Source organism: Cetorhinus maximus, chromosome 21 (genome assembly GCF_964194155.1).
Source record: "Cetorhinus maximus chromosome 21, sCetMax3.hap1.1, whole genome shotgun sequence".
Lineage (NCBI taxonomy): Eukaryota > Metazoa > Chordata > Chondrichthyes > Lamniformes > Cetorhinidae > Cetorhinus > Cetorhinus maximus.
Genome location: NC_135899.1, coordinates 16,370,697 through 16,396,052, shown reverse-complemented (window position 1 = coordinate 16,396,052; position 25,356 = coordinate 16,370,697). Strand labels below are relative to the sequence as shown.

At 43.8% G+C, this 25,356-nt stretch overlaps 1 protein-coding gene across 1 annotated transcript; it reads left to right on the top strand.

Annotated features, from left to right (window-relative positions):
- Window positions 1–4,859: 4,859 nt before the first annotated feature.
- On the top strand, window positions 4,860–24,111 carry LOC144695529 (uncharacterized). Its single transcript, XM_078566405.1, has 7 exons — window positions 4,860–4,965; window positions 5,200–5,304; window positions 11,442–11,561; window positions 11,651–11,746; window positions 17,459–17,557; window positions 21,772–21,806; window positions 22,353–24,111. The coding sequence occupies exons 1-7, from the start codon at window positions 4,860–4,862 to the stop codon at window positions 22,428–22,430; spliced, it is 639 nt and encodes a 212-aa protein (XP_078422531.1). The 3' UTR covers window positions 22,431–24,111.
- The last annotated feature ends 1,245 nt before the right edge of the window (window positions 24,112–25,356 follow it).

Genomic DNA, 25,356 nt, shown 5'->3' with positions numbered 1-25,356 from the left:
ATAATGGACTCTAAAATCTTACCAACGACCGAGGTCAGGCTAATTGGCCTGTAATTTCCTGTCTTTTGCCTCACTCCCTTCTTAAACAGGGGGGTTACATTAGCGATTTTCCAGTGCTCTAGGACCCTCCCTGACTCCAGTGATTCCTGAAAGATCACCACTAACGCCTCCACTATCTCTTCAGCTATCTCCTTCGGAACTCTGGGGTGTAATCCATCTGGTCCAGGTGATTTATCCACCTTCAGACCTTTCAGTTTTCCTAGCACCTTCTCCTTGGTAATGGCCACCATACTCAACTCTGCCCCCCAACTCTCTTGAACTTTGGGGATGTTACTCGTGTCTTCCACCTTGAAGACTGATGCAAACAAGTTATTCAGTTCCTCTGCCATTTCTTTGCTCCCCGCTATTACTTCTCCAGCGTCATTTTCCAGCAGCCCAATGTCCACTTTTGCCTCTCTTTTAACCTTTATATATCTAAAAAAAACTCTTGCAATCTTCTTTTATATTACTGGCTAGTTTACCCTCATATTTAATCTTCTCCCTCCTTATTTCTTTTTTAGTTGTCCTCTGTTGGTCTTTGTAGGCTTCCCAATCCCCTGGTTTCCCACTGATCTTCGCCGCATTGTATGCTTTCTCTTTAGCTTTTATGCTGTCCCTGACTTCCCTTGTCAGCCATGGTTGCCTCGTCCTCTCTTTAGTATGCTTCTTCTTCCTAGGGATGAATTTTTGCTGTGTCTCCCAAGTTACTCCCAGAAACTCCTGCCATTGCTGTTCCACTGTCTTTCCTGCTAGGCTCATCTCCCAGTCAATTCTAGCCAGCTCCTCCCTCATGCCTCTGTAGTTGCCTTTATTCAACTGTAATACCGTTACATCAGATTGCAGCATTTTCCTCTCAAATTGCAGGGTAAATTCTATCATATTATGGTCACTTCCTCCTAAGGGTTCCTTCACCTTAAGCTCCCTTATCAAATCTGCCTCATTACACATCACTAAATCTAGAATTGCTATTCCCTAGTGGGCTCCACCACAAGCTGCTCTAAAAAGCCATCTCGTATATATTCCACAAATTCCTTTGCTTGGGATCCACTACCAACCTGATTTTCCCAGTCTACCTGCATATTGAAATCCCCCATGATCACTCTAACCTTGCCTTTCTTTCACGCCTTTTCTATCTCCTGGTGTATCTTGTGCCCCACATCCTGACTACTGTTCAGAGGCCTGTACATAACTCCCATTATGGTTTTTTTTACCTTTGCGGTTCCTCAACTCTACCCACACAGATTCTACATCATCTGACCCTATGTCATTTCTTGCTATCGATTTAATTTCATTTCTTACTAACAAAGCAACCCCACCCCCTCTGTCAACCTGCCTATCTTTTCGATAGGATGTATATCCTTGGATATTTAGCTCCCAGTCCTGATCCCCTTGCAGCCATGTCTCCGTGATGCCCACCACATCATAAATGCCAATTTCAATCTGCGCCACAAGCTCATTTACCTTATTTCGTATACTGCGTGCATTCAGATACAACACCTTCAGTCCTCTATTTTCCGTCCCCTTTCTCATTGTCGTCCCTTTATCTGATGTGCATGAAGTTAGATTCCTAGCCCTTTTCAAATACTCTGTCCTATTTTGTGCTCTGGAGACTTTAATAGCCTCTCCTGGGCTCTCCTTTCTTTTCAGTTTTTTCATAATTTTCCATGAAGTTGAATCCACCCCCCCACAGACTGACCTGCTGCTTTGTTTCCCATTAGTCATACTTCTTGGAGTTTTACCCTTCCCTTCCCCCCCACTTTCTAGTTTAAAGTCCTGTTGACCACCCTATTTACCCTTTTCGCAAGAACATTGGTCCCAGATCGGTTCAGGTGGAGACCGTCCCACTGGTACTGATCCCTCCTGTTCCAATACTGATGCCAGTGCCCCACAAAATGGAACCCCTCTTTCCTGCACCACTCCTTTAGCCACGTGTTTACTTCCCTTATTCTCGTGTCCCTATGCCAATTTGCACGTGGCTCAGGTAGTAATCCGGAGATTATAACCCTTGAGGACCTGTTCTTTAATTTAGTTCCTAGTTCCTGATAATCCCCAAACAGGTCCTCTTTCCTAGTCTTACCTATGTTATTTGTCTTGACGTGGACCACAACAACTGGAACCTCCCCCTCCCTCTCCAATATCCTTTCAAGCCGGTCAGAGATGTCCCTCACCCTGGCACCGGGCAGGCAACATACCATGTGGGACTCTCAATCCTGTTCACAAAGGATGCTATCAATTCCCCTAATTATAGAATCCCCTACAACTACCCACTTGTCTTTTTGCTCCCCCCTCTTGAATGGCCTCCTGTGCCACGGTGCAGTGGTCAGCTGGCTCATCCTCCCTAAAGCCCTGTTCCTCATCCACACAGGGAGCAAGTACCTTGTACCTGTTGGACAAGGTCAAGAGCTGAGGCTCCTCTGTTCCTGAACACAAGATCCCTCTACTTGCCTCACTTGCAGTCACACCCTGCTGACCCTGACCACTGACCGAACTTGAGGTACTTAATCTACCGGGTGTGACCGCCTCCTGAAACAAAGCATCCAGGTAACTCTCCCCCTCCCGGATGTGCCACAGCGTCCGGAGCTCGCACTCCAGCTCATCAATTCTGAGCCGGAGTTCCTCCAGCAACCAACACTTGCTGCAGATGTGGTCACTGCAGCTCGCAATGGGATCTGCCAGCTCCCACATCATACAGCTACTGCACATCACCTGCCCAGCCATCTCAACTTAGATAATTAATTTATTAATTAGCTTTGCAGTGGTGTTTTTTCAAATTTGATGCAGATTCCCTACCAACCAATCAGGTCACAGCTTTCCTGTGTTATCACTTTTTCAGTTTTAGCTTCAGTTACTCTGTGCCCTGAGGTCACCGCTCCGGTGCTCCTCTTTCCAAGTCTGCTCCCTGGAGACAAGGCCACAAATCCCCGAGATAAGCTAGATTTATACTCACCGCTCCGGTGCTCTCTGTTGGATGCTCTTCCTCCAAGTGAGTGCAAGAGTCCTTCTTCTCGATTCCCTCATGAGTCGCGGTGGCTGCGGTGACTTCTCCCAGAATGCTTCAGTCACTTCTCACCAGCGCCCTCTGTTGGATCCACAAGTGCTCTTCTTCAGCCAGGTCTCTTCATAATCATAATAATTGACTACTTTTTTTCATTTCTGCGAGCGACATTGACCACATGTATCCCCCAATCTTAGTTGCCATGACTACTCAGCCATTTGTTCAGCCACTTCAAAGGGTTGATGACTGAATTTGGCCAAGTGTAGACCAGACCCGGGTAGGGTTGGCAGATTCCCTTTCCTGAGGGGTGTCAGTGAAACATTTGGGTTGTTGTGACAGTTTTCAGTCTGTTTTATCTGGTGAAATGTTTTATATTGGGTTAATTCTGTCTTTTCCTTAAATTACAGGCGTTCCACCAGAGCAGATTGTAATCATTGTTGCATCGTTTGCAGGACTGATACTTTCTTCAGTGCCTTTTATTGGATTAATTTGTCTGCACTGGTTTAAGAGAAATACCAGGCAAGGTATTTGTCAAATAGCCTAATGTGCACTTAGACATGAATACACAGGTTCCTCTTTAAATTAGTTGGGATTAACTTGACCTTTTAACATAAACATGTGCTTTACATGAAGAGGTTGGAAAGAATGAAACTAAACCAATTGCAGAGATAGAAGCAAAAAACTGTGGATGCTGGAAATCCAAAACAAAATCAGAAACAGAAATACCTGGAAAAACTCAGCAAGAAAAGGCTCTCCTCCGCCGATGCTGCCAGACCTGCTGAGTTTTTCCAGGTATTTCTGTTTCTGTTTTTGTAAACCAATTGCATTTGTCCTGTCAGGCCCAATAATGTATTTTTGCATGTTGTGAGGTGGTTTCCTATTTGTACTGACAATGAAGAGCTGATTTAATTCAGGAGCCTCCCCTGATCTGATTCCAAAGGGAAGGAGTGGGAAAAATGCCTTTTGGAAGGGGAAGTGGGAGGTCTCAATTCACTTGAGTTCAACACTGCAATCTGTCACAACCCCAGAGTACTGCCAAGTGGATTTACAAAGAGGTTGGGCTTGGAAATGGGTCTCAGTTGAACCTGGTGATAGTGACAGTAGCAGAGGCCACCTTTGGCCCTGATAGCAAAAGTCTGCCTAGGCCCTGCTGGCAGGGGCTTCCCCAGGCCCTGGTGCCAGGGGCCTCCCCAGGCCCTGGTGCCAGGGGCCTCCCCAGGCCCTGGTGCCAGGGGCCTCCCCAGGCCCTGGTGGCAGGGGCCTCCCCAGGCCCTAGTGGCAGGGGCCTCCCCAGGCCCTGGTGGCAGGGGCCTCCCCAGGCCCTTGTGGCAGGGGCCTCCCTAGGCCCTGTTGGCAGGGACCTCCCCAGGCCCTGGTGGCAGGGGCCTCCCCAGGCCCTGTTGGCAGGGGCCTCCCTAGGCCCTGTTGGCAGGGACCTCCCCAGGCCCTGGTGGTTAGCAGGACTCCATTTGAAAAAGATAGTTTTCCCTTGGACTTTGTGAGGCAAGTTCCACATGAATGTGATGGAGAAGGGTTTTCCCTTGGACCTAGTAAATGGACATGCCTCGCATCCTGTGGTAAGTGGTTTCTTGGACCTGGCTCAGGGGCTGCAAGGGAGCTCCTGGGCCTCTTCTACCCTTCTCCAAAATATATGTTTTACATTATGGGTATTTGGAGATTTCAAGAGTAGGCAGATCTTCTCTCCAAGAGCAGACCGTAAGCATCTTTGCAGAGTTATAGCTCTGATTAGCCAGCAGTCTTGGAAGCATGATGGATGGGAGGGTACGCATCTGATTGGGAGTTAATCCCAATAGGGCTCCGGAGAATGGCCACAGTGGTGTTTCTACTGGTTCTGTGGCCTGTGGATGGGCCTGCCATGGCCAATAAATTCAGCACTTGCTGGGGTCTCCACTTAATCCTGCTGCAATTGAGTTTGTGGAGCTCCTTCACTTTACTGCCCTAATGTGTGGTCCAGTGGTTGGTTTGCCCATGACTGATACCCAGTAACGCCTACAGCCTGTCCAGCCCAGAGGCCACCACTGTTAACCAGTTACACTTTGCCCATTGCTATATGTATAATTCACTTTCTCATATGTTAGTCTGTTGTAAAGTAGATTACAGTGGAATTCAAACTACTTTTATGTTTTTGTTCATTTCCCCCATAGCATCTTTGAGACAATACAAACTTCTGTTTGTGAACCTGTTCGGTAGTAACATTCTGTCTCTTGTTACCATCTTCATTGCCCTCGCTTCTTGGATTGTGCTTAAAGGTACGAGTACGAAAGATATTCTTTATTTACTTGAAAATAATCAGTTAAGATGAGGCAAGCTAGATCCACAGAATAATTAGAAAAGAATGATTAGTTTGGTCAGTACATAGTAAGCTGCTTTACATAGGTCAACCTGTATGTGTGGCCCTGACCCACACAACTCTCAGCCAGGCACAGGAAAGCCTGTTTGGCTTTGTAGACTTAAGGAAGACTTTGGTCTTAGTGTCAACCATAGGACTACCTACAGCCAATAAAAGCACATCATCAGCATCAGAGAGATCTCTATGGTTCTCAAATACCCATCATTAGGTTAGATCATAAGGTCAGCACGCACACTCCTAGTAACAATATCATCACAATATTAGCACCTTCATGCCAAGAAAGTTAATCATCGTTGGATTAGTATCCTGGCATTCCCTACCCAACACCACCATAAAATCACCAAAAGACCAAGTACAGCAGTCTGTCAAGTAGAAGAGCCATCATCACCTTCTCTTGGAAAGTAGGAATCGAGAATAAATGCCACCTTGTCAATGTAACCCAAGAACAAATACATAAAATATATAAGCCAGTGTAGTGCAATGAACTTCCTGTATTCGTTCCTGGGATGTGAACTTTGCTGGCAAGGCCAGCATTTGTTGCCCATCCCTAATTGTCCTTGAACATACCTATGATTGTACAAATTAGGAGCAGCAGTAGGCCATTCATCCCCTTCAGCATCCTCTACTATTTAATAAGATCATGGCTGATCTGATTGTAGCCTCAACTCCACATTCTGCCTACCCCTGATGACCTTTGGCTCACTTGTTATTTTTTTTAAATTCATTCATGGAATGTGGGCTTCGCTGTTTGGGCCAGAATTTATTGCACATCCCTAGTTGCCCTTTAGAAAGTGGTGGTGAGCTGGCTTCTTGAACCGCTGCAGTCCATGTAGTGTAGGTACACCCATAGTGCTGTTAGGAAGGGAGTTCCAGGATTGTGACCCAGCGACAGTGAAGGAACGGCGATATATTTCCAAGTCAGGGTGGTGAGTGACTTGGAGGGGAACTTCAGGTGGTGGTGTTCCCATCTATCTGCTGCCCTTGTCCTTCTAGATAGTAGTGGTCATGGGTTTGGAAGGTGCTGTCTAAGGAGCCTTGGTCAATTCCTGCAGTGCATCATGTAGATGGTACACACTGCTGCTACTGTGCGTAGATGGTGGAGGGAGTGAATGTTTGTGGATGTGGTGCCAATTAAGCATACTGCTTTGTCCTGGATGGTGTCCAGCTTCTTCAGTGTTGTAGGAGCTGCACTCATCCAGGCAAGTGGGGAGTATTCCATCACATTCCTTACTTGTGCCTTGTAGATGGTGGACAGGCTTTGAGGAGTCAGGAGGCGAGTTACTCGTCCCGCTATTCCTAGCCTCTGACCTGCTCTTGTAGCCACAATATTTCTATGGTTAATCTAGTTCAGTTTCTGGTCAATGGTAACCCCCAGGATGTTTGTAGTAGGGGATTCAGTGATGGTGATGCCATTGAACATCAAGGGGTGATGGTTTGATTCTCTCTTGTTGGACATGGTCATAGCCTGACACTTGTGTGGTGTGAAAGTTACTTGCCACTTGCCAGCCCAAGCCTGGATATCGTCCAGGTCTTGCTGCATTTGGACATGGACTGCGTCAGTATCTGAGGAGCCATGAATGGTGCTGAACATTGTGCAATCATCAGTGAACATTCCCACTTCTGACCTTATGATGGAAGGAAGGTCATTGATGAAGCAACTGAAGATGGTTGGGCCTAGTCAAGAATCTATCTAACTCAACCTTAAAAATATTCAATGACTGTGCCCCCACCACTCTGTGGGGAAGAGAGTTCCAAAGATTCATGACCCTCTGAGAGAAATCATCTCATCTCATCTCTGTCTTAAATGGGAGACCCCGTATTCTTAAACTCTGTCCCCTAGTTCTAGTCTTTCCCACAAGGGGAAACTTCCTTTTAATATCCTTCCCATCCCTCAGGATCTTCTTTGTTTCAATAACATCACCTCTCAATCTTCTAAAGCCCAATAGATACAGACCCACCTATCCAAACCTTCCCTATTTGATAACCCCCGATCTCAGGTCTCACCAACGACTTGTACAGCTGTAGCAAAACTTCCCTACTTTTATATTGCATTCTCCATGCAATAACAATGACATTCCATCTGCTTTCCCAATCACTTGCTGTACCTGCATATTAACTTTACCTGATTCATGTGCCAGGACACCCAGATCCCTCTGTACCTCAGAGTTTTGCAACCTCTCTCCATTTAACTGACTTCCTATTTCTATTCTTTTCTATTCTTCCTACCAAAGTGGGCAAGTTCACATTTTCCCATAGTCCATCTGTCAAATTTTTGCCCACTCATTTAACCTATTTATGTCCCTTTGCAGACTCCTTATGTGCTCTTCACAACTTTCCTACCTATCTTTATGTCATCAGCAAATTTAGCAACCATATGTTTAGTCCCTTCAACCATGTCACTGATATAAATTGTAAATAGTTGAGGTCCCAGCACTGATTCCTGTGTCACTCTACTCATCACATCTTGCCATTCTGAAAAAGACTCACCTATCCCTACTCTCTGTTTCCTGTTAGTTAGCCAATCCCCTATACATGCTAATATGCTACCCCTTACACCGTGAGCTCTTATTTTGCATAGAAATCTTTGTGACACCTTGTCAATTGCCCTTGAGAAGGTGGTGGTGAGCTGCCTTCTTGGACCACTACAGCCCATGTTGTATAGGTACACCTACAGTGCCGTTAGGGAGGGAGTTCCAGATTTTTAAAGGGTCCACAATATAATTCCAAGTCAGGATGGTGTGTGGCTTGGAGAGAAACTTGCAGGTGGTGCTGTTCCCATGAACCTGCTGCCCTTGTTCTTCTAGGCGGTGGTGATCACAAGTTTGGAAGATGCTGTTGAAAGAGATTTGGAGAGTTGCTGCAGTGCATCTTGCAGATGATACACACTGCTGCCAATGTATGTTGGTGGTGGAGGGAGTGAATATTTAAGATGGTGGATGGGGTGCCAATGAGGCAGGCTGCACAACAGACTTGTCAGCAAACTTATAGCTCATATAGCATACGGAATTGGCTGAGTGACACGAAACAGAGTAGTGGCAAATGAATGTTTTCGGGCTGATGGAAGGTTTTTCCTGGTATGTATTATTACTGTTATGACATGACAAGTAGTATTTGCCAGGCTGACTAAATCCACAAGGGAAACTTGGCATAGCTATTACAACAATTTTGCAATGTGTATTTATTATGAGAAGGCTTCTGCACTGAAGCCAGGAGTCATGAGTCCACTACCACCTTTAGAAATTTGAAAGTATAAATTAAAAGATTTATTAACAAAAAAAAACAAACTTAAACATATGCACAAGATTACAGTTACACAGTTATAACAATTCCCAAAATTTCTACTTAACCAGACTTCCAACTAGGCACCCCTTTAAAGGCAACAAAAAGTCTAAATAGATTCCAAATTTATAATGTATTCCAACAATTTTACCACAAGCACCCACTGGACAATTGGCTTCCAAAGGATTTTAATACAGCTTTGGTGACTGAAACAACAAGTTTCTTCAGGGTGGCTAGAGGCTTTTTCGAAGTCTGTTTTACACCGTCACCTTTCAGATCTCATATACCCACACCCACACACAACCTTCCATCCTTCTTTAAATATATTTCTCCCTCTTTGGTTTGTAAATCCTAATGTTTCAATTGGCCTTTAAAAGTTACTTTTCCCAGAATATAAAATCTTGCATGTTATCATTATGGGTCAGCACTTTTGGGAAAAATCAACGTAATAACCTTGCCCTATTTATCCTGTCAGCTGTAAACATTTTCCATGACTCTTTGAAAATCACACTTACCTAAAAATGCAAATTTCATTCACACCATCCCTGCTGAGAATTCCCCCTAGCATTACTCATCTCCATTTCAAACGCCTGTTTTACACCTCAGTCCTTTGATAATTTAAACTTTGCTGCCTTCCCATCTCTAATTTAATTAAATCAGCCACATGAAGAACCACAACCACACACACATAAACTTACTGTAAAATATTACACAATGTTATGAAAAACATAATCGTTTCCAGGCATTACCTAGACCTTGGTGTGCAAGATGTGATTTTAGCATTTATGGATGACACGAAGCTTGGAATTATTGTGACCTGTGAGGAGGATAGTGTAGAACTTCAAAGGACATAGACAAATTGGTGGAATGCACAGACAGGTGCCAGATGGAGTTCAATGTGGAAAAATGTGAAGTGATTCATTTTGGAAGGAAGAATATGGAGACACAATATAAAATAAAGGCTACAACTCCAAAGTGGGTGCAAGAGCAGAGGGACCTGGGTGTATTGGTGCATAAGTCATTGAAGGTGGTAGGAAAGGTTGAAAATGCAGTTAATAGAGCATACAGTATCCTGGGCTTTATTAATATAGGTTTAGAGTACAAGAGTATGGAGATTATGTTGAACATGTATCGGACACTAGTTCACCCTCAGCTGGAGTATTGCATCCAGTTATGTGCACCACACTTTAGGAAGGACGTGAAGGCATTGGAGAGAGTGCAGAAAAGATTCACAAGAATGGTTCCAGGGATGAGGAACTTTAGTTATGAAGATAGATTGGAGAAGTCGGGACTGTTTTCCTTGTAGAAAAGAAGGCTGAGGGGAGATTTGATAGAGGCATTCAAAATCATGAACGGTATGGACAGAATACATAGGGAGAAACTGTTCCCACTCATGAAAGGATCAAGGACAAGAGGGCACAGAATTAAGGTGATTAGCAAAAGAAATATGAGAAAAAGCTGTTTCATGAAGTGAGTGGTTAAGACCTGGAATGCACGGCCTGAGAGTGTGGTGGAGGCAGATTCAATCAACATATTCAAAAGAGAATTAGACTGTTACCTGAAAAGGAAGAATGTGCCGGTTTACATGCTCAAAGGAGAATGGCACTAAATTAATTACTCATTCACAGAACCGGTGCAGACATGATAGGCTGAATGGCCTCCTGCGCTATAAAAATTCTGTGATTGTGTATGACCCCAACCAGTGAAGAGTTTTCCATTGACTTCAATTTTGCTAGGGCTCCTCAATACACACTCAGTAAAATACTAGCTTGATATTAAGGGCAATCACTCTCACTTCCACTCTTGAGTTCAGCTCTTTAGGACCAAAGCATTAATGACGTCTGAAGTTGAGTGTTTTGCAAAACCAAAACTAAGCATCGATGAGGAAGTTGTTGCTGTCAAGTGCTGCTTGGTAACACTGCCAACGATACCTTCCATCACTTTGCTGATGACTGAGAGTAGACTGAAGGAGCAGCAATTGAGTGAATTGAAGTTGTCTTGCATTTTGTGGACAGGACATACCTGGGCAGGTAGAAACAGGGGGAATATCTTGGCTGGGGTGCAGCTAGTTCTGGTGTTTAAGTTTTCAGTGCTACTGCCAGATGGTATCAGTGTCCATAACCTTTGCATTATCCAATACCTTCAGCCATTTACAGATTCATAAACATCTACAGCACAGAAGGAGGCCATTTGGCCCATCGTGTCCAGGCTGGTCAACAAAGATCTGACCACACTAATCCCATTTTCCAGTGCTTGGCCCATAGCCTTGGAGGCTATGGCAATGCAAGTGATTTCTTGATATCATATGGACTGTATTCAATTGACTGAAGCCTGGCATCTGCGATGCTGGGGATCTCGGTAGGAGGCCAAGATTGATCATCCACTTGGCACTTCTGGTGAATGTTGATGATGAATATTTCAGCCTCATCTCTTGCTCTGATGTGCTGGGTTCCACCATCATTGAGGTCCAGCATATTTGTGGACCTGCCTCCTCCCTTTAGGTGTTTAATTATCTATTCATGACTGAATGTGGCAGGACTGCAAAATTTTGACCTGATGCATTTGTTATGGGATTGCTTTGCTCTATCGCATGCTTCTCCCTGTGTCGTAGATTCACCAGGTTGGCATCTTATTTTTGCATCTGCCTGTTGTTGCTCCTGACATGCTCTCCTACACCGCTCATTAGTGCACACTATTCATTTAACCTCCCATTATTAACATTAGATTAACAACCACTATGTTGAATCATTGGTTTAGGTGCTGCCCCCGTGCCTGTGGCTGCCATATGCTTTGTGTCCATCCTGTTAGTTTTTGCTGTGACTGCAAGTATCGCTATTTGGAACCAAGACTGTATTAGAAGATTCCGGGGAAACACAAGTACAGAGCAGCTACTTTATTATACAAAATTTCCAATCCTAAAAATGTAACGGTCTCATCTAAATCAACGCATTGTCTACACTTGACAGGTTTTCGAGCTTCACTTGACGTAAGTGGCATTATATGTTCCTTTATTGTGATCGCCATCTCAATTGTAATCCTAGCAGAAGAGATCCAGCAAAACAGTAAGTTTAATGTCAGGGCTTTATTACTCCTCATAACGTTTCAACCAGTTGAATTCACTTCTGAGTAATCAGGATGTTATCAGTGGGTTTTGCCCATGAATAGCTGGACCATATAGAATAGAGAGGCCCCAAGTTTGTATTTTTTTTCTATTCATTTATGGGATGCGGGCATCGCTGGCTAGGCCTGCATTTATTGCCCACCCCTAATTGCCCTTGAGAATGCTATCCATCTAACATGGATAGAAGATTGGCTGTCTGGCAGGAGGCAGAGAGTGGGGTTAAGGGGGTACTTCTCAGGATGGCGGCCGGTGACTAGTGGAGTTCCGCAGGGGTCAGTGTTGGGACCACAACTTTTCACTTTATACATTAATGATCTAGATGAAGGAACTGAGGGCATTCTGGCTAAGTTTGCAGATGATACAAAGATAGGTGGAGGGACAGGTAGTATTGAGGAGGCGGGGAGGCTGCAGAAGGATTTAGACAGGTTAATGGGCAAAGAAGTGGCAGATGGAATACAACGTGGGCAAGTGTGAGGTCATGCACTTTGGTAGGAAGAATAGAGGCATAGACTATTTTCTAAATGGGGAGAGAATTCAAAAATCTGGAGTGCAAAGTGACTTGGGAGTCTTAGTCCAGGATTCTCTTAAGGTTAACTTGCAGATTGAGTCTGTAGTTAGGAAAACAAATGCAATGTTGGCATTTATTTCGAGAGAACTAGAATATAAAAGCAGGGATGTGCTGCTGAGGCTTTATAAGGCTCTGGTCAGACCACATTTAGAATATTGTGAGCAATTTTGGGCCCCGTATCTCAGGAAGGATTTGCTGGCCCTGGAGAGGGCCCAGAGGAGGTTCACGAGAATGATCCCTGGAATGAAAGGCTTAACATATGAGGAACATTTGAGGTCTCTGGGCCTATACTCAATAGAGTTTAGAAGGATGAGGGGGGGATCTGATTGAAACTTACAGAATACTGAAAGGCCTGGATAGAGTGGACGTGGGGAAGATGTTTCCATTAGTAGGACAGACTAGGACCCGAGGGCACAGCCTCAGAGTAAAGGGAAGACCTTTTAGAACAGAGGAGAAACTTCTTTAGCTAGAGAGTGGTGAATCTATGGAATTCATTACCACAGAAGGCTGTGGAGGCCAGGTAATTGAGTGTATTTAAGACCAAGATAGATAGGTTCTTGATTGGTAAGGGGATCAAAGGTTACGGGGAGAAGGCGGGAGAATGTTGAGAAACTTATCAGCCATGATTGAATGGCGGAGCAGACTCGATGGGCCGAATGGCCTAATTTCTGCTCCTATGTCTTATGGTCTTATGGAGAAGGTGGCGGCAGTGAGCTTCCTTCTTGAACCGCTGCAGCCCCTGTGGTGCAGGTACACCCACAGTGCTATGAGGGAGGGCGTTCCAGGATTTTGACCCAGTGACAGTGAAGGAAGGGCGAAATATTTTGAAATCAGGATGGCGAGTGGCTTGGAGGGGAACTTCCAGGTGGTGTAAAGAGGACATGAGGATGGATATAGATAGGTTAAGTGAGTGGGCAAGGATCTGGCAAATGGAGTTTAATGTGGGAAAATGTGAAGTTATTCACTTTGGCAGGAAGAACAAAAAAGCAGAGTATTACTTAAATGGAGAATGGCTGCATAATTCTGAGTTGCAGAGAGATCTAGGTGTTCTAGTATATGTGTCACAAAAAGTTAGTATGCAAGCACAGCAAGTAATTAAGAAGGCTAATGGAATGTTATCCTTTATTCCGAGAGGGATTGAACATAAAAGTAAGGATGCCATGCTTCAGTTACACAGTGCATTGGTGAGACGGAACCTTGAATACTGTGTGCAGTTTTGGTCTCCTTATTTAAGGAAAGATGTAAATGCGTTGGAGGCAGTTCAAAAGGGGTTTACTAGATTGACACCTGGCATGAGAGGGTTGCCTTATGAGAAAAAGTTGGACAGACTGGGCTTGTTTCCACTAGAGTTTAGAAGAGTGAGGGGTAATTTGATTGAAGCATATAAGACCCTGAACGGCCTTGACAAGGTGGATGTCGAAAGGATGTTTCCCCTTGTGGTTGAGTCCAGAGCTAAGGGGCACTGTTTTAAAATTAGGGGTCGCCCTTTTAGGACAGAGATAAGGAGAATTTTTTTCTCTCAGAGGGTTGTGCGACTTTGGAACTCTCTGCCTTAGAAGGTGGTGGAGGTGGGGTCATTGAATATTTTTAAGGCAGAGGTAGATAGATTCTGGTTCGGCAAGGGAATCAAAGGTTATCGGGGTTAGATGGGAATATGGAAATCGAAACACAAGATGATGACCCATGATCTTATTGAATGGCGGAGCAGGCTCGAGGGGCCGAATGGTCTGCTCCTGTTCCTATGTCTTATGTTCTTACGTTCCCATCTATCTACTGCCCTTGTTCATCTAGATGGTAGCGGTTATGGGTTTGGAAGGAATGCCCATAAAGGGCAGTAGCAGGGAGGCTGCTATTGACTTCAGCCCTTTCCCTAACCCCCCAGCCACAACTCAAATTAGGGACGATGAGATTGGCTAGATTCCCAATCCTAATGGCCATTCAACCTGCATCAAAGTTGATGGAGAATAACATTGAGCAGGGTGTAAATCTGGCAATCCACCCAATTCCATGGGTTTCCCAGCCAATGAGTTAGACGATAATCACCCACTGTTTGTGAAGACTTGAGTGAAATGGGACAATCTGAGACAGTACTTCAACCAAATGCCAGGCTAACAGATGAAGGAGATTGGTTAAAACTTGTTGCAAAAAGTTTGGGATGCGAGATACCAGCAGGCGTTCTTCACTTAAGGAATAATTGGTTCCTGGAATAATCTTTAAGGTAAGACAGTGGAACCAGACATCTCACACTCACCCTGGGGTCAGTTAGATGGAGTGGTGTGGGAATGTGTGTCGATAGTCAAGATGAATGGGCAAAAATGGGCAAAACCCCTTCCTTATTTGAATTAATCTTAAAATCATGGAACGTTCCAGCACAGGATCAAGTCTTTTGAACCATCAAGCTTGCATCAATAGATTGACCCATTCTTTTAATTCCCTACACCTTTAATTTTCCTTTTTTTGGGATCTTGCATTGTCAGTCTGAGAGAGTAGACAGGACCTTGGTTTGATACCTCATCCAAAAGCCTCGGCCCTCTCTGTGTACTGCACTGGAGCACCAAGCTAGTCTTTGTGCTCAGGTCTTTGGAGTGGGGCTGGAACCCACAACCTCCTGGCTCTGAGGTGTGAGTCATAACTGATAGTTATTGAGATAGGAAGGATTCACCGAAGGAGGAAAGCTGATAAAAAAGAGAACACTCTTTGATCAAAAGGCAGATTTTTGCCTTCGGTGCTGCAAGTACGAACATGACCAGAGTGAATTATCATTTATTGAAGCACTAGCCACTTATGGTTTGTTCAGTTAAAATAAATGGGCATCAAATCATGAGCAGCTCGTGCCTGAATCTGCGGTGATCATGTCTACCACACCCAGCTCCTACCCTGTGCTGAAGGGGAGGATCTCTCATGAAGTATTTTTACATAAGGTGCGTTATGTCCAATTCTTGGCTCTAGAGCTCCTTCAGTTTTCATCACTTCGCCCTTGATGGCTGTACTATCAGCTGCCTTGACCCAGGAATTCCATCCCTAAATCTCTCTGCCTCTCCATGTCTCTTTCTTCCTCTAACATTGAAGCAAACAAAGTCTGAAGGTACGGAAGGAGGCCATTCAGCTCATCCTGTCCATGCTGGCTGAAAAAGAGCGTAATCCTATTTCCCAGCTCTTGGCCCATATCCCTGTATATTAAGGCATGGTTAAGCACCTCCCCAAGTATCTTTAAATGCAATGAGGGTTTCTGCATTTACCACCAAGTGAGTTCCAAACCTCCACCATCCTCTGGGTCAATAAATTCCTTATCAACTCCCCTCTAATCCCCTGCCAGTTACTTTAAGACTAAGCTGTTAGCCATTGACCTCTCTGTTAAAGGAAATAGGTTCTTCATATCTGCTCTATTAAAGCCCCTCATAATTTTATATGCCTCAATTAAATCTCCCCTCATTCTCCTCTGTTCCAAAGAAAGCAGACCTAGCCTTTCCAATCCAATTGAAGATGCGCCTTAAAACTCACCTCTTTGCCCAGGCTTTTGCTCATCTGTCCCAATATTTCCTTCGTTAATACTGCAAAAGCTGGTAAACTGCAGTAAGAACAAAAAAATACTGGAAATTGTCAGCAGGCCAGGCAACATCTGTGGAGAGAAACAGAGTTAACGTTGCGGGTTGAGTGAGGAGGTGACCAGGTGTGTAGATGAGGGCAGTGCATTTGGTGTAGTTTATATGGATTTCAGCAAAGCCTTTGACAAGGTCCCACATGGGAGACTTATAAAGAAGTCAAATGCACATGGGATACAGGGTAATTTGATAATGTGGATTCAAAATTGGCTTAGTTGTAGGAGACAGAGGGTGATGACAGAAGGATGCTTTAGTGACTTGAAGCCAGTGTCCAGTGGCGTACCACAGGGATCTGTGCTCGGTCCCCTATCATTTGTCATTTATATAAATGACATAGATGACTATATGGGGGGTAGGATTAGTAAGTTTGCGGATGACACAAAGATTGGCTGGGTGGTTAATAGTGAGGTTGAGTGTTTTGGGCTACAGGAAGATATAGACGGCATGGTCAAATAAGTGGCAGACGGAATTTAACCCTGAAAAATGTGAGGTGATACACTTTGGAGGGAGTAATTTGACAAGGAAGTATTCAATGAACGGCATGACACTAGGAAGTTCTGAGGAACAAAGGGATCTTGGCGTGTGTGTCCATAAATCTCTGAAGGCAGAGAGGCATGTTAGTGGGGTAGTGAAAAAGGCATATGGGACACTTGCCTTTATCAATCGAGGCATAGATTATAAAAGTAGGGAGGTCATGTTGGAGTTGTAAAGAACCTTGGTGAGGCCACAACTGGAGTACTGTGTGCAGTTCTGGTCACCACGTTATAGGAAGAATGTGATTGCACTGGAGGGGGTGCAGAGGAGATTCACCAGGATGTTGCCTGGGATGAAACATTTAAGTTATGAAGAGAGGTTGGATAGACTTGGGTTGCTTTCGTTGGAGCAGAGAAGACTGAGGGGCGACCTGATCGAGGTGTACAAGATTGAGGGGCATGGACAGGGTGGATAGGGAGCAGTTGTTCCCCTTAGTGGAAGGGTAAGTCACAAGGGGACATAAGTTCAAGGTGAGGGGCAGGAGGTTTAGGAGGGATGTGAGGAAAAACTTTTTTACCCAGAGGGTGGAGACGGTCTGGAATGCGCTGCCTGGGAGGGTGGTGGAGGCAGGTTGCCTCACATCCTTTAAAAAGTACCTGGATGAGCACTTGGCACGTCATAACATTCAAGGCTATGGACCAAGTTCTGGTAAATGGGATTAGGTAGGTTGGTCAGGTGTTTCTCATGTGTCGGTGCAGTCTCGATGGGTCGAAAGGCCTCTTCTGCACTGTGATTCTGTGACCTTTCATCAGTTTTGATTTTTGTTTTATATAATATTTCCTTCTGTAGCTCAGTATCAAGTTTTGTTTGATATCCCTCCTGTTTTGCACCTTGGTCTATGATATTCTGTAAAAGTGCTGTGTAAATTCAGGTGGTTATTTGCTATATTCTGGATGGGGAGATATTCAATGTAAATTAACTCAATGTGTTCATTATTGTATCTTTTCAGATCAAGGTTGCCATGTTATCATTTTGGTCTGGAGTACACTGGCCCCATTAATGGTGCTCTGTGTTATAATCTTTTCAGTGTCCTTTGTAATATGGCGCTGTAAGTATCAGAATGTAAGAGTGTAAGAATGCATCCAAGCATTCATCAGTCTGGTCAATTTATAAGGAATTCAGCTATAATGAAAGCTTTAACCAGCGATTCTCACTACCGTTTTAATTTCTAAAATGGAACGGTTGCAAAGAAATCTTGTGAGTACGTTACCCATTCTCTGTCCCTTCGCACAATATCATTGTGTTTAAGACAGGGGCTGAAAGTACAGGCAGCTTGTACAAGCTTAGGGTTGCTGTTAAATCATCAGATTGCTTATCTGATGGTTGTTACTGGATGAGCAGAAATTTCCTCCAATTAAGTATTGAGACCTTTTGTTTTGGCCCTCGCTTCAGATTCTGTTCCTTAGCAACCAATCCGATCCTTCTCCCTGGCAATAATCTGAGATTTAAGGTAGTTTTAACTTGCAGCAAATCCCATTCCCCCCTTCACCACTGTGCTTGCTGACTGTACAGTCTGGCTGTCTTCACATACCTATAGAAACTTTTACAGTCAGTTTTTATGTTCCCCGCAAGCTTACTCTCATACTCTATTTTCCCCTTCTTAATCAATCCCTTGGTCCTCTGCTGAATTCTAAACTGCTCCCAATCCTCAGGTCTGTTGTTTTTTCTGGCCAATTTGTATGCCTCGTCCTCGGATCTAATACTGTCTCTAATTTCCCTTGTAAGCCGTGGTTTGACCACCTTTCCTATTTTACTTTTGCACCAGACAGGGATAAACAATTGTTGCCATTCACCCATGTGCTCTTTGAATGTTTGCCTATCCATTGTCATCCCTTTAAGTAATGTTTCCCAATCCATCATAGCCAACTAAATAGTGGAGGGGAGGGTTCACAGGATGGGAGCTTTGGAAAGTTAGAGAAAGGGCAAGGCAATAGAGCCGAGTAGCAATATGGGTAATGGTAAACAGAATGTGACAAGAAGGGACAGGGTGTGCCAACATATGAATGCACCAGCAAATGAGGAAAAATGTGAGGTTGCCAATTTGACAGGAAAAATAGAATATTGTTTAAATGGAGAGAGACTGAGGAATCCTTCAGTCCAGAGGGTTCTGGGTATCTTCATACATTAATCACAGAAAGTTAACATGCAGACAGAGCAAGTAATTAGGAAGGCAAATGGAACATTGTCATTTATTGTCAGGAGGGAATAAAAGTATAAAAGTAGGGAAAACTTGCTCCACCTGTACAGGGCATTGGTGAGACCCCATCTGGAGTACTGTGTTCAGTTCTGGCCTCCTTACTTAAAGAAGGATACACTTGCATTGGAAGCAGTTGAGAGAAGACTCACTAAGCCAAATCCTAGGATGACGGGTTTGTCTTGTGAGGAAAGGTTGAGCAGATCGGGCCTATACCCATTGGAGTTTAGAAGAATGGGAGGTGATCTTATTGAAAATTTTATGATTCTTGACAAATAGATGCTAGGAAGATGTTTCTCCACATGGCGGAACTCAGAACTAAAGAGGAAAATTTTAAGATAAGTGGTCTCTGGATTATGAAGGAGACGAGGAGGATTTACTTCTCTTGGAATGTTGTTCGTCTTTGGGATCCTCTTCCACAGAGAACAATGGAGGCTCGGTCATTGAGTTTAACAAATTTTGGATTGATAAGGAAGTCAAGGGTTGTGGGGGACAAGCAGGAAAGTGGAGTTAAGGCCACAATCACATTAGCCATGATCTTATTATATAGGAATTAGGAGCATGAGGCCCCTCGAGCCTGCTCTGCCATTTGATAAGATAATGGCTGATCTGTTGTGGCCTTAACTCCACTTTCCTGTCCACCCCCATATCCTTGACTCTCTTGTCAACCAAGAATCTAACTCAGCCTTGAAAATATTCAGTAACCCTGCCTCCATCACTCTCTGGGGAAGCAAATTCCACAGACTAATGACTCTCTGAAAGAAAGAAATTCTCCTCATCTCTGTCTTAAATGGGAAACCCCTAATTTCTAAGCTGTGTCCCCTCATTCTAGTCTCCCCCTCAGGGAACCATCCTCTCAGCATCCACCCTGCAAGTCCCCTCAAGATCTTATGTATTTCATAAGATCACCTCTCATTCTTCTAAACTCTAATGGAAACAGGCCCAACCTGTCCGATCTTTCCTCATAAGATAACCCCATCGTCCCAGGAATCAGTCGAGTGAACGTTCTCTGAACTGCTTCTAATGCAATTACATCTTTTCTTAAATATAGGGACCAAAAGGGTACACAGTACTCCAGAATCGACCTCCCCAATGCCCTGCACAAATGTAGCTAAACTTTCTTACTTTTATATTCAATTCCCCTTGCAATAAATGCCAACATTCCATTTGCCTTCCTAATCACTTGCTGTGCCAGGACACCCAGATTCTTCTATATCATGAAGGCAAAATACTGCGAATGCTAGAAATCTGAAACAAAAACAAAAAATGCTGGAAAATCTCAGCAGGTCTGACAGCATCTGTGGAGAGAAAGACGGAGTTAATGTTTCGAGTCCTTATGACTCTGAAGAAGAGTCTGCTCTGAAGAAGAGTCATACGGACTCGAAACGTTAACTCTGTCTTTCTCTCCACAGATACTGTCACACCTGCTGAGTTTTTCCAGCATTTTTTGTTTTTCCTTCTGTACCATAGTGGTCTGCACTCTCTCTCCATTTAAATAATATACTGCTTTTCTATTTTGCCTGCCAAAGTAGACAAGTTCACATTTTTAAAATATATTCATTTACAGGATGTTGGCTTCGTTGGCTGGGCCAGCATTTATTGCTCATCCCTAATTGCTCTTGAGAAGGTGGTGGTGAGCTGCCTTCTTGAACCGCTGCAGTCCATGTGGTGTAGGCGCACACTCACAGTGCTGTTAGGGAAGGAGTTCCAGGATTTTGACCCAGCGACAGGGAAGGAACGGCAATATATTTCCAAGTCAGGGTGGTGAATGGCTTGGAGGGGAACTTCCAGGTGGTGGTGTTCCCATCTATCTGCTGCCCTTGCCCTTCTATATGGTAGTGTTCATGGGTTTGGAAAGTGCTGTCTAAGGCACCTTTATGAGCTCCTATAGTGCATCTTGTAGATGATGCACACTGCTGCCATTATTCGTTATGCTCCGCCTGCCAAATTTTTGTCCACTTACTTAACCTATCCATATCCCTTTGCAGAATCCTTATGTCCTCCTCACAACTTACTTTCCTACTAATTGTCATCAGCAAATTTAGCAACCATACATTCGGTCCATTCATCCAAGCCATTTATTGAAGGGCAGAGCAAGCTCAGTGGGCCAAAAGGCCAACTCCTGCTCCTATTTCTTATGTCCTTAGGGACAATCCTCTAAGATGGTGGTTTTGGATTGTGAAGGGAAGATTTAGAAGAGATGTCAGGAAGGATTTCATGCACAGCAGTTGTGATCAACAAAAGGAATCATTATCAGGAAGGAATGGGTGAGCCAGACCAGGACACTGGACTCATATAAATAAAATGCTGGAGGAACATTGGGAATGTAGTAGGTTTCCAGGAGAATGAGATCAAATGGACTGAAGGACATTTTCCATTTGTACCCCTCTTTTAAAAATACAAATGCACAAAATGAAATTTTTAGCTGCCTATCTCTGGAGGGGAGGAATTGGGGAACCTCCTGGGCTGGGAGCAGATATCAGAAATTGGGAAATGAGCTCCCACACGGTTGTCCGCCCCTTCATTTTAAATGCTTGGAATGTTGTAGGCTGTGGGCTGGGACAGGAATTGAGCCTCGATTGAGAGTGCTGATTCAGAACTTAACTCTTGTGAATCAGAATGAGAGGGCAGACTTTCTCCCAGGGGAGTCTCGCACCCTGTGAGCAGTGACGTGATGAGCGAGTAGATTTTCTGTTCTGACTTCCAGTACACATTGGTTCTCCAAGCCCAGGAATTTCTATCCAGCAAAAATCACAGACTGGATGTGCACAATTTCCTGACATGCACCAAATGAAAAGTGTCCCTTCATGTACTTTGTAAGATCACACAGTAAGGTGCCTTTCCGTTTAATGGTTCAGCCCTTTCTCACTGGCTGGACCAGTACCTTCCCCAAGGTAACTAATTAGAGATACCATCAGCACTTACTGTTCAAGTACAGATGTGTAAAACCACACACACACATGGACCAAAAGTATTCAAAAAAAATCAGAGGCCATGAGACAGATGCATCATGTGACAATATTCTATCAAGGGTTGGACTTTATAAAAGATCAATTTATTCGTTATAGGTGGAGGTGGTGCCAGAAGTCAAGGAGAACAGCAGGTATTTTATTATTAATGTGAATTCAGATTTCTACACTTTTTGTGAACTCTTTACTATGGCTGGTTCAAAATGGGCACATAGTATCACTGAAACACACACAGACCAGAGGGAATATTCCCCTTGTGTTTATAATGTCACTTACACATACAGAGACCACCATGAATCTTCCATCTGCATTTATGTCACTAACAAAGATACACCAGGAGTAACTTTGGCCTCTAATTTTCGTGAATGTGTATGATATGTTTGTTGGATTTCATTAAGTGTATGATATCTGTTATTGTTACATCGTTCCTGTGTCTATACTTGTTAGCCATTTAATTTATGCACATTTATTATCATTAGGACATTTTTTTCCCAGTTTATATCTGGTTTGGAAGATTGTTGTCTGTTTTGATCTTTTCCATTTCCACTATTTGTTTCACTTATCTCTCTCTCTCACTCTTGCTGTCTGTATCTCTGTATGCCTCTGTTTGTCTGTCTGGCTCTCCAGTGTCTGTGAATATTTGGTCATTGCATATAACAAATACACTTATTTTACTTTAGGGTGGTAGAGAATTGCAGAACCTGAATGGCATCAATGCAGATCAGGAACCTGAACCTGAATACTTTCAGCGCTCTTAGAAAGGACACAACGGCAGCCATTTTCTGACCTGTCACTGCCAGCGAAAAGCTTTTGCCTTCTAAAAGGGTAAATTGGAATTGTGTCATTATTCCTCAGCTATGGACTGACTGGATCCTCTCATTTTGAAGACTTCAGTATTACAGCCTTGCTGCCTGTTTTCAGACTATGTTTCTTTCAGGACACTGTTCTCAACCTTTGTATTAAACAGAAACCTCTGGTACAAGGAACAGCCACATCAGACTTTGAGCATCTTGGCAGGTAAACCCCTCCATGAAGTGGGGCCAGTAGCATCCCCTTAACATTAAGCTAGATTTTGCTGAGATTAGCGAACGAATGGAGCCAGTTGTTTATTAAAGTTTCACTTGCTCATTGACATTCTATGGGGTTTTGCATGATGTGTTGCTGTCAGGGGACATCCAAATGATACTCCAATCTCTGCTTTGCAAGCATTTATATGTCTCCTTAACCAATGAGATTGAATATTCGTGTATCTGAAACTGGAGAAATAAGTTGGAATAGTGAGTTTAATGTCAAACCACATACAAAAAGCCAAATAAGGAGGGCAAAAAATATTGGATTAAGGCAGGGAGCAATAAACAAGCCAAAACACAAGTGAGAAGAAAAATATTCACAGATTTTAAAAACTCCAAAAATAATTACAATCTGAAGGAAAGACTCCACACTTGCTAAAGTTGATTTTCAGTGCTGGAGAGGGTGTCTGGTCATAATGAAGACTTCCCATACTGTTAAAGGAATACTTGAACTGGAATGACATGTCTTAACATTTGATGGTGCATTTCATCCAGACCTACAACATCAGTACAGGAACTTCAGACTGTGCAATGCATTTGAATAGGGAACCAGATGTGAGATGCCATTTTTGCACAATTTGGGAAGGAGGCAGCCACGGACAGAAACCCCTACATTTCTGCATTTGACCATGCAACTTCAGTCACTGTTTGCCGTTAGCCTCACCGTTATGTTTATAGCAAAATCTGGCCCAATATGTTTACAGCTTTGCTAAACTGCACAATTTCCAGAATGAGATGCCCCACTATTGGTGTGTTGTTCAAAGTGTTGGTTGAGGGAGGGAGTTGGCCACGATACAGAGAGAACGCCCTGCTCTTTGGAGGTGGCTCAGCACTTCCTTTTCGAAGGCAATTTGACTTAGTCAGCAATCTTAAAAGAAAGAGTTTTAAAAGAAACCGTGGCATCTGGCGTTGGTGAATGTCTCATCTAATAGCCAATTGATAGTAGCTGATGAAATAGTCAATGAAATTAACTGGAATTCCAATTCTCTTTGATTTATCTCTATGGCTGGGATTTTATGGCAGCAGGATTTTACAGTCCAGCCAAATCCAACGGAGTTTAGAACGACACAACTCATTTTACAGCCCCGGCCCCGGCCCCCGCCTTTGTTTTATTAGGTTAAAATAGATTTACTGCCGAACCTGGATAAGCAAAGACCCAGAATTTGCTGGAGACAGGTAACTCATATCATGCCCTGTTTGTTACCTTCAGGATAAAACTGAAAAAGTTTTGTGTTGCAGGTTGCTGATGAGGGCAACGGGGCATTTGGGACCTTGACGAATGATTGGAACAACAGTCCATGTCCTTAATCAATAAGATTTTTAAGGATTGAACAATAAGTGGAATGGTGGAGGAGAAAATTGGGGTGAATTAGAATGAACTCAGGTACATAAAAATTAAAATGAATTTAGATACATAAAAAAAAGGAAAGGAAAGATTAGATTAAAAGGCCGAGAGAAGAAGGCAGAAAGGAAAAGCAGGAAAAAGGTGCTAATTTTGAAATGGCCTGTAACAATTTGCTGCCTCCGAATGAGACTCAGTTTCAGTTCTTCCTTTTCTGGGTCATAGAGGTTGAGGAGCAATGCTGTGATATAAATCTCATCGTTAAAAGGTAGTTATGCTGTTAAGTAGCAGCCCAGAGTTTCTACTGAGTTTAATAGGTAATTAATAGACAAATATAGAAACTTCTTGAAATGCGTGGTGGTGAGTGTATACTGTTTTGTTTTCAGTTTCTGAGATTGTGTGTGAAAGTGAGAAAGTTTCCTGGCCTCTGTCAGCAGTGCCTGTGTTATATTTGTTTTTGGTGCATGCAGCATACCTAATCTGTTCACAGAACAAAACATAAGCTTGCCTCTGTTGAAAGCATCAAGCATTTTATTTCTTTTCTTATCGACGAGTGTATGCTGTTTTTGATGTGTTGATTGTTTGCACTATTTATATATACGTTTAATGTATGTATATAATATATGTACACACGAGTATTATTTTAGGGAAACTTGGGTCATGTTTTTTGTTTTGAGCTGATTTAAGCTGTGAATATTTTTTGGGATCAATTATTGGGTACAACAGATTTGACAATTTGAGCTCACAACCGATTACAGGGATCAGCTGACTTTTACCAGGTGAATGGGGCCCACTCCCATGTCGGGGTAAAAAGTGGGGAGGACCGAATGGCCTATGGGCCTGCTGTGCAGGCTCCTAATGCTGCCAGCCCAATCAGAGCGACTCCGAAGCCTCAACAGCGCCATTGGGAGAGGTGGTCGCTGCTGAAGACTGCAGGAGAACCTGGGAGCTGGGCCAGTAGGAGGAAAAGAAAATTCAAAGTCAATCTGCAAAGGTGCAGAGGGAAAACCCTGTTGGGGTGGTCCTTGGGGCCAGGGTGCTGCCTACCATGTTCACAGCACCTTCTGTGACCCACGGATTCCCCCCTCCCCATCCTGCTGCTGGGAGGCCACTTTTATGTAGCTGGTGACCATGGCTACAAGAGCAGGTCAGAGGCTAGGCATCCTGCGACGAGTAACTCATCTCCTGACTCCCCAAAGCCTGTCCACCATTTACAAGGCACAAGTCAGGAATGTGACGGAATACTCCCCACTTGCCTGGATGAGTTACAGC